At 38.6% G+C, this 14,089-nt stretch overlaps 1 protein-coding gene across 4 annotated transcripts in view; it reads left to right on the top strand.

Annotated features, from left to right (window-relative positions):
- The first annotated feature begins 1,093 nt into the window (after positions 1–1,093).
- RASA2 (RAS p21 protein activator 2) overlaps positions 1,094–14,089 on the top strand; it is a 95,728-nt gene continuing 82,732 nt past the window's right edge. For 3 of the 4 annotated variants that reach the window (XM_016141882.2, XM_016141880.2, XM_016141879.2), the window contains exon 1: positions 1,098–1,255. In XM_016141882.2, the coding sequence (XP_015997368.1) occupies positions 1,123–1,255 (133 nt within the window). In that variant the 5' untranslated portion in view covers positions 1,098–1,122. Of the gene's footprint in view, positions 1,256–14,089 lie in introns of all 4 variants that reach the window. The other variant, XM_016141881.2, reaches the window with a different exon arrangement.

Raw genomic sequence — 14,089 nt, 5'->3', positions numbered from 1 at the left:
TCAGTTCAGCCTTCAGTGCATTTCTCAGAAAGGCCTTCCCTGACTCCCCAGTTTCCTAATCTTAGTTTTTAATCTCCCAGTCCCTCTGTCCTTTTCTGTGTCTCCCCATAGACTGAGCTGCTGGAGTGCTGGGGCTCTTTTCTCCTTGACCATTGTGTAGTCTCTGACCCTCAAAAAATATTGACAGACTGACTGATTCCTATTGTTGCCCTGGAAAACAACTACCCTGCCCTATTAAGTCACAGTTTCTTCCTTCTTAGGGCAGTGTAGTGAACAACCTCAAGACCAGGAAATCATCTCCCTCATCACATACCAGGGTATTATTCATGCAGTTTACTCACTGTAAAGAGCTTTCTTGAAATACGGCTAACAACTTGTGAAAGATTGACGGATTTCTTAGAATCAATAAACTTTTAAGCTCACTAATGGGGGCGGGGCGGGGAGACCCAATCCATCTTTGCTCTTTGTTTCCCGAATACACAGTGGTGGTAAAGGCTTCAGAATTTCTCTGTGGGAGGGTGTCAGGCACTGCGCTCGTGTTGTAATTGAGGACTATGGTCCTGTTGTGAACCAGCTTTTGCTCTTACCTGAAAGTAAGGATTTGTGTGGGGCGTGTGTCTTGGGAGCTGGGAGTAGGGGGAGGGGAGAGAGATATGTATGTTATTGGGGAATATTAAACCTCTTGGCTCCTTTTGAATGAGGGAGTTTTGAGGTCCACTCAACTGTCAAATTCCATTCGATTCCACAGGGCGTTTTCTTGAGCGTTAGGAGATGTGAAAGTCCGCTCTTGCGGGGAGCCTAATTCCCAGGAGGATTTGGGGATCTCCAGAGGGCCGGCGTTTTCTCGAAGTGGGGTGTCAAGGCTACTCAGAGCCACAACTGGCAGCCATACCTGGCTAGCGCCCGGGCTTTTACCCGGGGAAAGCGAAGAGAGCCCGGAGTCGGGGTCGCGCGTGGGCGGCGGGCGTCCGGGCGGGGCGGGGCGGGGCCGCGGCGGGGCGGGGCGAGCGCGGCCGAGCCGGGGGCGGGGCCAGCCGCGGCTGCCCTCGCCTAGGCGGCCGCGGGGCTCCGCCTCGCCCGGCTACGCAGGCGGCGGGGCTGCGGCACGGGCCGGGCGGCACCATGGCGGCGGCGGCGCCTGCTGCTGGGGCGGCTTCTTCCGAGGCGCCGGTGGCGACTGCGACGGCAGACCTCGAGGCTGCGGACGAGGACAGTCGCGAGGTCCGAGTGCTGCAGAGCCTGCGGGGCAAGATCTGTAAGCGGGGGCCACCGGCGGCGGCGGCGGCCGCGGGGCTGAGGGGACGGCGGGCGCGCGGGGGCGGCGGCGCGGCGCCAGGCTGGGATTGCGGGGCTGAGCCGCAGCCCGGGCGGGGGCCGGGGCCGGCTCGGCTCGCGCGGCGGGCGGTGCGGGCGAGGCTGGCCCGGGGGTGTGTTGGGGGAGGCGGCGCCTGGACGGGACGGCGTGGGCTGGGGCTGCCCCTGACCCGAGGGAGCGCAGAGCCAGGAATTGGCCGGGGCGGAGGGCGCCTGGGCAGCGCCGGCGCGAGGGGCTCGGTTCGGGGGCGCGGCCGGCGCGCGGGGACGCCCCAGCCGGGGGCGCGGGCCGGGGGCGTGAGGCGCTTCCGGCCGCTCTCCGGTGCAGGCCTCCGGGCGGCCGCGGGCGCCGGGGAGCGGCCCCGAGGTGGGAGCAGAGCGGTAATTAGAGGGAGGCGCGGCCGGAGGGGGAGGAGGAGGGCGGGGAAGTGGGGCTGGCCCGAGGGGAGGGGGCCGCGTGTATCTTGGGCTCACGAGCCTTCCCGAGGTTGAAAAAGGCGCCCTGACCTGCAGGAAACAGGCCGGCGTGGGACTCGACTGGCGGTCGCATGGGGCGTTAGGGAGGGACTCGGGCCGGACACCTGTATTCGCCCCAACTCGCTACGGCGGGGACTTGAATCGAGAGAGACAGCGTGACTGACAGTGAATTCAGGCAGGATGTAGTGGCTTCCTGTGAGCAGGTCTCAAAACACAACCATCCATCTAGCACTTAACCCACTTAATTCATTTCCTTCTCAAGCATTTAATTGTTACTTTTGTGAGTGAGCCATACTAGTTGACTTAATACAAATTTTTTTTTGAGAGGCTTTGTTACTGTAGACAGACCGTTTGAGTTCAGTCATTTGGACACTTATTTTGGAAAAAAAGAGACCCTTTGGGGTAAGACTGCCAATTTTTTCACAGTAATTTATTCAGAGGAAACTATTTTTATTTTTTGCTATTTTTGAGTTACATCAAAACTTATTTTTGCCTCAGTCAAAAATTTAGGTTTGTCTATTCGCTATTCTCACACTGGAAACGTGCTTCATGTTTCATGTATAAATAACCTGAAGTTATGAAGAGTACTTTTCATTAAAGAAAATAGAATTGCATTAAAATGGCTAACAGTGCTCTTTTTTTACACAGAATGTAAAATTTTCCTCTTCCTGAATAGTGATATTTTTAATTGATTTTGGATTCTCTCACTTTTCTCTTTTCAAGTCGCTCCCCCTTTCAGGTATTTGAGATTTCATTACACCTCAGAAGCAGGCTTGTTACATTTTTTTCACCTTTTTATTCCCGGAAGTAGTCCTGGGTCTCTTTAAAAAGTACCATTGTAAAAACCTGTAAAAAAGACACCAGAGAAGTAGATCGTCTCTATATCTAAATTCCCAACATTGAAGCTATTTTCTAAGGTATTAAAACCTTTTCAAAATTCAGATTAAGTTTTATACTTAATATTTACATCTAATTTAATATTTGGGAAAACTATAAGTGGCCTAGAGTGTCCTCCTTGATCTAATTTTCTTATTTTTTACCACTTTACATTTTAGTGTCACTTAATGTTATGCACTGTTATTGGAGCCTCACTGATTTACATAGCTACTGGTTATACTATGGAACTACATTTACACGTCTTGGAATTGAGAGTTGGGGTTGGGCAGCTTCCAGAAGGACTTAACTGCCCTGCACTTTCACCTGTTTCATGGCAGAGATACAGTAAGAGATGTCACTGTGAGTGAAACTTGGGCCAACAAAAAAACACAGCTTTGTTTCCATGGCTTAGAGCAACCCCCCAACCCAGACTTGATTGATTCTCCAGTTGCTGGGAATTGTACTGCTTTAACTATAGTAGTAGTACATCTGTTATCTCATTTTCTTGCTCTTTCGAATTGCTCAGCTATAGCTCAGATCATGGAGTGTCTGCTTCATAGAGAAAATGAATTAGGATATGTATATATAAAACTTCTCTGCACCTTCCTCTCCCTTTGCCTTCTCCTTTTAGCTGGTGTAATCCAAAGCTGGTTGACCTTCAGAACCTTGTGAAGAGATGCTGTTTTCTGTTTCCCTGAAACTGACATGTGGGTTTTACAGAGTGGGGGCTGGGAGGCTGGAAGAGTCATTAGCAGGTGCTAAAGTCACAGAAATGGGATGATGGTCATTCTGAAGATATTAAGTAGGTGGGGTTTGGGGTAATCATGTCAGCTTTCCTTTTCACCATACTGGGATACCTTGGAGGAAAGCCTGATAGTGCCACTAGCTTGGAGATGTGCTGGCAGATTCCAAACTGCTGATTGAGTCTCAGATCTGGAGAATTAGAGATCCATAGAGCTTAACAGGAGCCTGAAAGGAAACATCTTTTTTCCTAGACTTGGATAGGACCCTTCAACTCTAAATCATACAAGCAAAAAAATGATAACGGGTTGATTTATATATAAAGTTTTAGAAATAATAGTCCACAACCTTATTTAGGGGTTTCATTCCAGTATTTATTTCCATATATTTCACAGGGTGAAAGACCAGGTCGACAGATTAAAAAACCATTTTGTCATCAGTTTCACACAATCAACTGACATTAGCAAAGCCAGTGTTGCTGACAATTATTTTGTATTGCATGCTGATCTCCAATTTCCTGAGGTCATTCAAGTGCCCTTGGGAACCATGGAACTTCCAAATGATCTGCTTCCTTAATATTCAAGAGACAGGTTTAGTTGTTGGATGTCCTACACTTGTCATATGAACCATTGATAAAGAAAATAAGGTTACTTCAGATGCCATTCTTGGTCTGAATGCTAGCACAGCTGAAACAGTTTTGGATGGCACTGCCCCCACAAAAATGCACACAGAAGCAAAAGGAGGGCATTGGGGCTTTCTTCTTTATACTTTCAGGTTTCACGCTGTTATTTTGTGATGTCCTCCTTTTTGTTTACTGCTTTTTGTTAGGTTTGTTCTTGTCCAAGTAAATCAGATTTTGAAATGTTGCTGAAATAGCCCCTACCACCTCATACATGGATTTACCTGTTCAAGGGAGACCAGATTGATAAAGGAGTCAAATCTGAGGATTTGTGTGAATATTGAGATATCTGAAACAGTCAAGGTCTGGGACCATGATGTGTCCCAGAACTTATTTGGCCTTCCTGATATCTTCAGAAGACGAATTTGGCACAGTAAGATCTGTGCGGTATGCTTGAGTTTAGATGCTCCGTCAGGTTAGTCACCTAGGTTTGAATCTTCACTTAATTTTCAACTTTTGTTAACTTTTGTGTACCTCTGTATTCTCATGTGTAAACAGGGATAGTAAAAACATCTGTCCCACTGGAATGATATGAGGATTAAATAAATCCTCTTCTCTGATAATTTCTCCCCCTCCCCCAGGAGCTGGGTCAGACATGGACCATTTCTTAGGAAGGAGTAGAGTAGGAGATAAAAACTAATCTTTATTTGATGTTCTTGTCCAGCGTGTGCTGGCATTTCCTGGTGTGCAAAGCTGATTCAAATCAGAAGACTTGTGTACTGTTTCAGCCATTGTTCATTATTATTCATGGGACAACTTTAGGAAGCTCACTTACCTCTGAGCCTATATTCCTCATCTTTAAAATGGGAATGATGCTTCATCATGTGCGTGTTGTTTCCTCTGCCTGGGAGTATCTTTCTGCTTTCTTCTACTCTCTCTGTCAGTGAACTTGTATTTATCCTTCAAAAGCCTGCCCTATGTGATCTCTTGACCGAAGCCTTGTTTGGGGAACCAGTACCCCCATTCCTGGAGAGATGTTATGCCTTTGTACTGCCAAGAAATCACAATTCCTTGTCCATTTCCTTTTTATATAGTAAATGTCATAACAATCTTTTTTAAAATTTTATTTTCCCTATTAGACTGAGCTCTTCCAAGGTAGAACTCATTCTTGTTCATTTTTTTTTTTTTTTAACTATCTCAGTATCAGCACGGTACCTAGAACAGAATAGGCCTTTAGAAATACTGTACCTCTCACTATGTTATCCTGAGAAGGGTTTCAGATACAATATATGAAAGTTTTATAAAACTACAGCTAAACAAACTAGAAAAAGGTGGTATTATTAAGAGAAGACTATGTGGCAGGAAGTTCATCCCTTTCAAAATCACAGTGCCAACTGAGATTAGGTTTGAACTGTTGCCAAAGTTGCCTCATTAGGAAAAAGATTAAATTTTTCTAAATGCTTTGATTGCTTATTATTAGGGGATTTGAATTTGTTACCTGACTGTCTGTATTCTGTGAATATTGTTACTAATTGGTCTTTATCCTGGAAAAGAAAAATCTCATAATCACACCTTACACTTTAAGTGTTTTTATTTGTTATGGCACGTTTGGATTTTTTGGTAAGAAAGTATGAATCAACACATTTTATTGACCATGCAATAGAATTGAGAGGGAGAGATTAAAGAGTTTATTCATGCTAAGAATTCATTATTGTCAGATATTTGAAATAAGTTATTTGATAAATTATAATAGAGGGGAAGATTTAGAAAGGGTTTGTTCATGCTAAGAATTCATTATTAGAAATTTGAAATGAAATGATGAGTTATTTAGGATGGAGGAAGAATCCATCTTTCAGATTGGGTAGAAATGAGAGAAAAGGGTTCTTTGTAAAAGTTCACGGAGCAGTCTGCTAATCATTTGCTCTGAGGAAGACAGGAGGTAAACCTCAATGAGTTCAAAGTTTTTTTTTTTTTTTAATTTGGAATTCTTTGAGTAGACTCTAATAGACTGTGGAACTAATGTGACTGAAATAAAACTATCGTTTTATCCTTTAATCATAGATGCTAATCCTATTCCTTTGTTAATGTGCTTTATGAAGTTATTTGACAATAAGACGAGATTACATGTCTTATCTATTGAAGTTCTGTGCTTTTGAGAGCTGCCAACAATTTTGTTGTATAGTCATTGGTTAATGTAAATTAAGAATTTTTTTAATCTATACTAATAAATGCCTATTATATATCTTCAGTTTTGTATGTTAGTTTAGTCACCAAAAATCTCTAGCTAAAATAATATACCTTATAAGGTTATACCAATACACATGCAAACATCAGTGAATAATAATTAACAACTTTGTTACTAAGAGCTTGGTTCTAAGAATGTCATTAGTGACAGAATGACTTTGGAAAAATTCTTTAACATTGCTGAGCTCCATTTTCTTACTTGTAAAATGAGAGATGTAGTGTGGTCTTTAACATCCCTTCTGGCACTATCTTTGATTATTGCTTTTAAATTTTATTCAGTTTAATACAGTATTATCAGATGCTTTAATTTTAATGCTTAAATATATTTAGTATACCTATTGTGCATAAGGTGCATTATTTAAAAAATATATATCTAAGATTTATTATATAGAGTGACTCCTAAAAAAAACTTTTCCCGTGCTTATTAATTTATTCAGCAATACATAATACATATTTGAGTGATAGGACACTAATTGCTAATTGGGCCTAAAGTGTGAATGGGCTGAAAAAGTTCCTTACTAGTTTATCCAAAAATGTATGCTAAGCAATAGTTGTTTTTAGATACCTGTACTAGTAGAGAATTATAGACGTTTAGAGCTGGAAGGTAGAGAACATACCTTGTTCTGTCCCCTCATTTTACAAATGAAGTTGACACTCAGAGAGCCAAGTGTCACATAGTTAATGGCCTGTTGGGCAGTAGTCCATGAGTACTATCAAAGTTCTTTCTAAAATGCTCTGTAGGATGAATTCATTAATAATAATGGTGAAAATTTACTTCATTTAATATAGGAAGATTATACTGCCTATCTAGTGACATATCCAGTAGTAATTGATTTTCATTGTATCATCTACACAATTTCATCTATTCCTTTTTAAGAACTTTGTGAAGTTGTTAGACATAGTGATGAGACTATGGCTGTGACCTAAGTGGAGATTGAGCCCAGATGCTTCCCTGTTTGTGTCATTCTCTAACTCAGCTGTTTTCAGTCCTGACTGCCCATCATTTGTCGCCTGTGAACTTAAAAAATCTCCTCTGAACTTAAAAAAGTTCTGATCTAGGCTCTACTTAAGACCTACTGAATCAGAATCTCTCGGGTGGTCCTGGACATCTGTAGGTTTAAAACATCCAATAGAGAGTAATAATGGGCAGTTAGGATGGTGGGCTTCTTCTGACAGTTGAACAGACTGATCACAAACTACCTGAGTGACAACAACTTGCTGTGCCTGACCACTTAAAGGGAACCAATCAAAGTTTGGTGATCACAGGGAGATTTTAATTTATTTGATTTTTTAAAAAAATTTATTTATTTGATTAGGTAGTATCAATACCTGGTATGAAATTCAAAAGATACAGAAGGATATCCATTGAAAAGTAAGTTTTCTTCTGTTGTCTCCTACCCATTCCCTCTTTAGAAGCAAGCATTACCAGTTTTTTGTATATCCTTACAGAGATTATTTATTTACAAACATAAATGTATAAGTATTAATTTCTCTCATCAGCATGTAAATAATAACAAAATATACACATTGCATCTTGATTTTTATACTTAACAGTAGTTCGAAAATTTTAAAATCCATATGCATGGGGAGCTGCCTCATTTTTACCAGCTGCATAATATTTCATCACCTGGATATACCACAGTTTATTTAACTAATTCCCTATCGATGTTCATTTAGATTGTTTCTGTTCTTTGCCATTACACACATTAACTGCAATAAATAACCTTGTAGGTATGTCATTTTTGATATGAGTGCATATGTCTGTCAGTAGGCTGAATTCCTAGATGTTAAGTTGATGAATAGTATGTGCATTCCTATTTTGAAAAGATGATGCCAAATCGTTTTTCATATAAACAGTTGCTCCTACCAGCAATATATGAATGCCTATTTCTTTACACCCACACTGTGTATATTTTAAAACGTCTTGATCTTTACTGGTCTGTCAGATGAAAAGAAACATTTACAGTTTTAATTTATGCTTCTTCTGAAAGAGGTCAAGGGTATCCCCATATTTTAAGAGCTGTTTTTACTTTATTTTTTATTTTGTGAAGTTGTCTATTTCATTTGTCCATTCTACTGGATTATAAGTCTTCTTACTGATTTGTGGTTATGCTTTATGCAATAAGGAAGTTAGCTATATTTTTAGTGAAAAGATTTTTAAAACTTCAGATTCTTTGGCAGATTCCTATGTTTATTCTTGAGAAGTTGATTGTGAGATCCAGTGAGGGCAGTCAGTTGTTGATCTCATCTACTTAGGTAATTTCTGATATTAGCGTAGAGCTAGAGAAATAACTGTTTGAGGAAAAGTAAGCAAGGGTTAAAAGACAAACAATAGTTTGGGAGAAGAAATTTGCAGCAAATCCTAAGACAAAAAGAAAACATTCATATAACACTTATTCTGTGCCAGATACTGTTTTTAAACACTTTAAGCATATTAATTTAATCTTAACAATAACTATAAGTACAGTTATCTACATTTTACAGATGAGGAAACTGAGGCACAAGATAGCTAAACTAAGTAACTTGACTAAAATTAGACAGCTAGAGAGTGGTGGAGCTGTCATTCAAATTGGGCAGACTAGCTCTAGAGTCTATCTTGTTACTCAACCTACTATACTCTACTGCCTCTCTATTTGTTATTGTCCAGAATGTATAAAAAGTACATACAAATATATAAAAATAAAGGATATGAATAAGTATTTCACAGAAAAGGAAATGCAAAAGTCCAGTAAACATAGGAAAATACTGGTAAGATTTAACAAAAACTAATAAGGGAAATACAGATTTTAAAAAATCATCAGTTTGTGAAAACAGAAAAGCTTGTTAATTTCGGTATTTGGTGAGGATTTAGGGAAAAGTTACTTACCTCACTGTTACTGAGTTTAAATTGGTAAAGGAATGTTAGAGAGCATTTTGGCAGTATGTGTTAAATATTTAGATGTATATACCCTATACATTTCTACTTATACATATCCTATAGAAACACTTGTACATTTGCAGAAAAGGCATATACAAAGAGTTTAATGTTGCCTTGTTGGTAAAACAAAACAATTAAATGTCCATCAGTAGTAAAATGGCTAAATAATATATTCATATACATATTCTATAGTAGCTAAGAATGAGATGTATCTATAATTTGAAAGAATAGAACTTCAAGATGTAAAAAAAAAAACATTGTTAGAGGGATATACATGTATTGTTGAGTTAAAAAAATTGTTAGAGGGATATACATACACATATACATACACACACACACATATAGTATCATGTGCTTTATCTTTTCTACATATATATGGGAAAATGGACGGAAAGATTTGAAAAGATGTGCAGCATCAGTTTCCTCAGTGGTGAGCAAAGAGAATTCACCTTACTTGTAATGGTTTAATTTTCTACAGAATATATTTATGTATTAGCTATTTAAAAAGACCATATTTATAAATGGATTAGATACAGTGTTAATCTTAACCTGTGAGAGCCTCTCTTGCTCTGCTGTTGAAGACTATCTTATCTGCAAAAATAAGAGTAACCAAATGTTAGGCTTGGTAACATTTTAAGTGCACATAGAAATAAAGTCAACTTTTCTGTCAAGTGTTTGGGTAACTTTTTATTTTCCATATTTTGCATGGTTTCATTGTTTGTGTTCAAAAAGTTGACTTTAAAAAAATACAAATTTTTGTTTCAGAGGAATGTAGTAAAAAGAATAATTTTGATCCTTTGAAATAACATTTGTATGAGTGATGTAGAACCTCTTAGTTTCAAATTTGGGCAGTTTTATTTTGTAAAAAATATTCTTAGGATGGGAGAAGTGAACTAATAATATGCATTTCTAGTTACTGTGTAGGCTACTTTGCAAAGTGTTTCATTTAATACAGTTTCATGAAGAAGATTGTTATTATTCCTCTTTTAGTGAAGAAGAAGCAGACAGAAAATGCATTAGTTCAGGTTATAAAAGGGGCGAGCCAGGTTTTCAGAAGGTCTTTAAATAACCAAAGTCCATATCCTTTTCTCTACCAATTTGCTATTAGATAGTATATTGGAAAGGACTGATGAGTACATTTCTGTTGTCAAGAAATTAATAATTATCCCTGAATTGGTTATGGTCTAATGTAGTGGATATTCAGTACAATTAGAATGTTGAAATGCCATATCTTTAGTACTGTTTTGAGAATTCACAAAAAATTACTCTTTTTCTCTGCCTATGTTCCTTTGGGTTTGTCTGTGCTTGTGAATGGTTCTCCTAGAAAACACACACACACACACACACACACACACACACACACCTATACATGCATGTGTGTGGGTACAACTTCTTTATATCTAGGTGCCGCTTTTTTTTTTTTTTTTAAAGAACTAGATCATAACGAGTTCCATTTGGGCTCCCTGAATGCCATTACTAGAAATAGCAGCCATATTCCATATATGACTAGTCCATGTAGCCCTTAGTTCTGCCACCACCTGGCTTTCGGCCTTTCATTTGCTTGCCTTACAAGACTCTGGTCACCTTAGGAGCTTTGCTAAGCATTTTGTAGCTGTAGGAACCATTGGCCTATTCTAGGAGAGATTCCTACTATATGTTCTTCAGAATTTGGTTTGCTACTTGAGAAGGGGGCTGAAGGAAGCTTAGGGGTCAGCACACGTTCAAAACTGAAACCAGAAGTAGGCAAGGCAAATCACAGGAAGATCCTGCCTGCATCTTGGTGACGTTTCTCTGTAACCCATGGACACTTCCTGGCAGTACCTTGTGAAACTTGCCTTTTCATGTACAGTAGTTTTCTAACTTCTTCCTCTGTGCTAAGCTTCAGTCAAAGATGATTAATATGATGGCAATATAGATAACTATGGTAATGTTTATGCATATAACTTGTGTAAAACAACTAGCCCTAATTATGTTCTGTAGACTTCCCACCGAGGCTGAGAAGTTGCTGTAGAATTTATTTTAACCTCGACTTTATGCCTTGTCAAGAATCTTACTTATTTGTTCAGGTTTTACAGCCACAAATCAGTTCTTTGCTCACTGAGTCTTGGCTACCTACCTAAACTATGCTGGATTCCTGTAGTCTTTTGTCCACTCAGGTGCTTGCTCAGTGGTATGATCTTGTTTTTAGGTACCTTGATGGTTACACAGTACCTCATTTAGGACATGTAGGAGTGCAGTGTTGGTGAAACTTTATTATTCCCTATTTCTTAAACTTCCAGATTAATAGCATAATGCTTGTTCTTAGGAACAGATTTCTGATAGGAATTATATAACATTTTGATTTTTTAAGATTACCACTTATGTGGGATTATAGAGTCTCAGATTGTAAATTACCATTTCTTGGAAGTGAGAAAAAATGCTCGACAGTTCAGTTATCTGATCCCATTAATTTGTGCATTGGAAAATTCTACTTAGTAGATAGTCCAGCAGTCACCATATGCCTATTAGTACCATTTCTCATTCTCTTCCTGAATATCAGAAATATATAACTTTCCAGTGGTGTTTTCAAGGTAACAAGGAGAGAAATCACAGCTACATAACATACTTCTCTTCAGTAGTTCTTAGACCTCTCTCCATCCCCCCCCCCCTTTTTTTTTTTTTTTTGGTTATATCATATACCTGGGGCAATCTGACATACTCTGAGTATGGTGAGACTCTTTGGAAGGTCATGTATGATTATAGCAGTTTTCTTCCTTACTCCATTGGAAACTGTAAGGATAAATGAACAAGAGAGAGGTCTTATCTTGTGTGAGAATTCTTTATCCTATACAAAGTATTATGTTAGGTATAATATAATAAATTGATTGATGTTAATTGATAATGTAGCATGTCAAGAGCATGGTATTCTGCTGCTTTTCTAGTAACTACCTAACTTCTATGAGCTTCAACTTCCTCTGCTATCTTTTAGGAATAGTAGTTCTTCTAATCTTACAAAGTGGTAATGAAAAGATTAAATGACTTGATACATTGCCTGGCACATTGTGCTCAGTTAAATGTGGGCTGTAACATAAGCATAGTGATATTTGGTAAAGTATATTTTCATAGTTTTTTGATGAACAATTTATTGAATATAAATCTATAGTTCTTGTAGTGTTTATCAGATTAAATTGGAATAGGTAGCAGTATCCAGAAACATTTGAAATTGTCACCATATATTTTTTAAATTTCAAGTGTTGTCTCTCAGAATTTTAAAGCTGTGGGGAACCAAAATTACCTAGTTAAGGGGTTGCAAACTCCACTCTGCAGCGAGTAGGCATAAGGAAGTAAATCCAGGTGGAGATTGTTTTGATTTAGTAAGATGTACCTGTCTGCAGTTTTTATTCAGAATCATGTTGCCAGATCTTCAATTATTAAAGAAACCAGAAATAATGTATTTATGTATTATTAACTCTCCCAGTTTCTACATGTTGGCTACGGTTTCATTTGTTTGTTTGTTTTAATACTGTGCAGACCAAACAAATATCTGGCTGGCTGATCCCCAAATTATGCCCTCTAAAATAGTTCAGACCCCTTATTTTAGTGATGTGGAGCCAGAGCTATATATAAAAGTCAGATGTTTTTCCATCTATTTCCCAGAGTAGACATGGATTACTTCTGTAAAAGGAATCTCATTAAGAAAAACCAAAAAAAAAAAAAAAAAAAAAAAAAAAAAAACCCCAACCCCCCCCCCCCACCCCAAAAACCAAATGAACTCCTCTGGTATATCCAATTGTTAAATTACAGATTATCTTTGGTTAGGGCCTAATGGCTTGGGTAAAGGGAATTGTGTACAGATGCTAATTTTTTGGAATCTTAACCAAGGAAGGGCACTACTAGTTACTATTTACTGAGTGCTTACTCTGTTCTAGGTTTGTGGTAAGTGCTTTACCTCAGTTAATGGTTACAGCAATCCTGAAGCATTATAATTACGTCTTTTTATGCAGGAAGTTGAGACTAAAGACATACAGATTCTTAAGTACCGAGCTTATGTTGAAACTCCGATCTCTGTCTCAAAAATGAATTAATTTAACTTGTTATACTGTACTTACACTGTATGTTTTTAGAATTATATGCCCCTTTTATCTTACTTTAAAAATTAAAATTAAACTTTATAAAAAAATTAGAAAGACATTATGTTGTTAATATTATATAAGATTGTCTTATTTCTGTATAATTGGATGGCATCAAAGCATTTAATTTTACTCTAAACTTGTCAACACCAAGACTGTTCTATTTTAAGTATACATTGTCTTCATTCTTCTTCATTTCATTTTTTTAATGCAAGTGATAAAGTCTGCATGTTTTAATATCTTTTCCCCATCTAAAGTTCTAGTCCTCTTTTTTTTTTTTTTTTTTTTTTTTTTAGGCAAGGCAACCCTTGGTTGATCTCACAGATTGCAAGGACCTTGTTAGCTTACAATCCCTTACTTTATTTTATTTTATTTTATTTTATTTTATTTTTTTAATTTTTTTTATGCCTGCAGCGCCTAGTCTTCCTAGGTGGTCTCCCATCCAAGTACTAACACCCTGCTTAGCTTCCGAATCAGATGGCATTGGGCTTGTTCAGGGTAGCATAGCTGTAGACTGGTATTCATTTTATTAGAACTCCATATCCTGAGTCACTCGGGCCAAATTATTCTGTCTCTGTAACATCTCTTCCATTTTACTTTTCCTACCATTAGCCCTTTCATTACCTTAGTTTAGGCCCTTTAATGTCAGAGTAATTTTCCTGAAGTATAGTTCTGACCTTGTAGAAACTTTTAGTGACCCTTGTTGCCTACCAACTAAAGTTAAAACTCCTTAGGTTGGCATTTTAGGTTCAGTTTGATTCCACCTTTCCTTTACAGTCTTACACCTTTTGT

Source organism: Rousettus aegyptiacus, unplaced genomic scaffold (genome assembly GCF_014176215.1).
Source record: "Rousettus aegyptiacus isolate mRouAeg1 unplaced genomic scaffold, mRouAeg1.p scaffold_m13_p_4, whole genome shotgun sequence".
Taxonomy (NCBI): domain Eukaryota; kingdom Metazoa; phylum Chordata; class Mammalia; order Chiroptera; family Pteropodidae; genus Rousettus; species Rousettus aegyptiacus.
The sequence above is the reverse complement of the archived record's forward strand: the minus strand, read 5'-3'. Positions and strand labels throughout refer to the sequence as shown.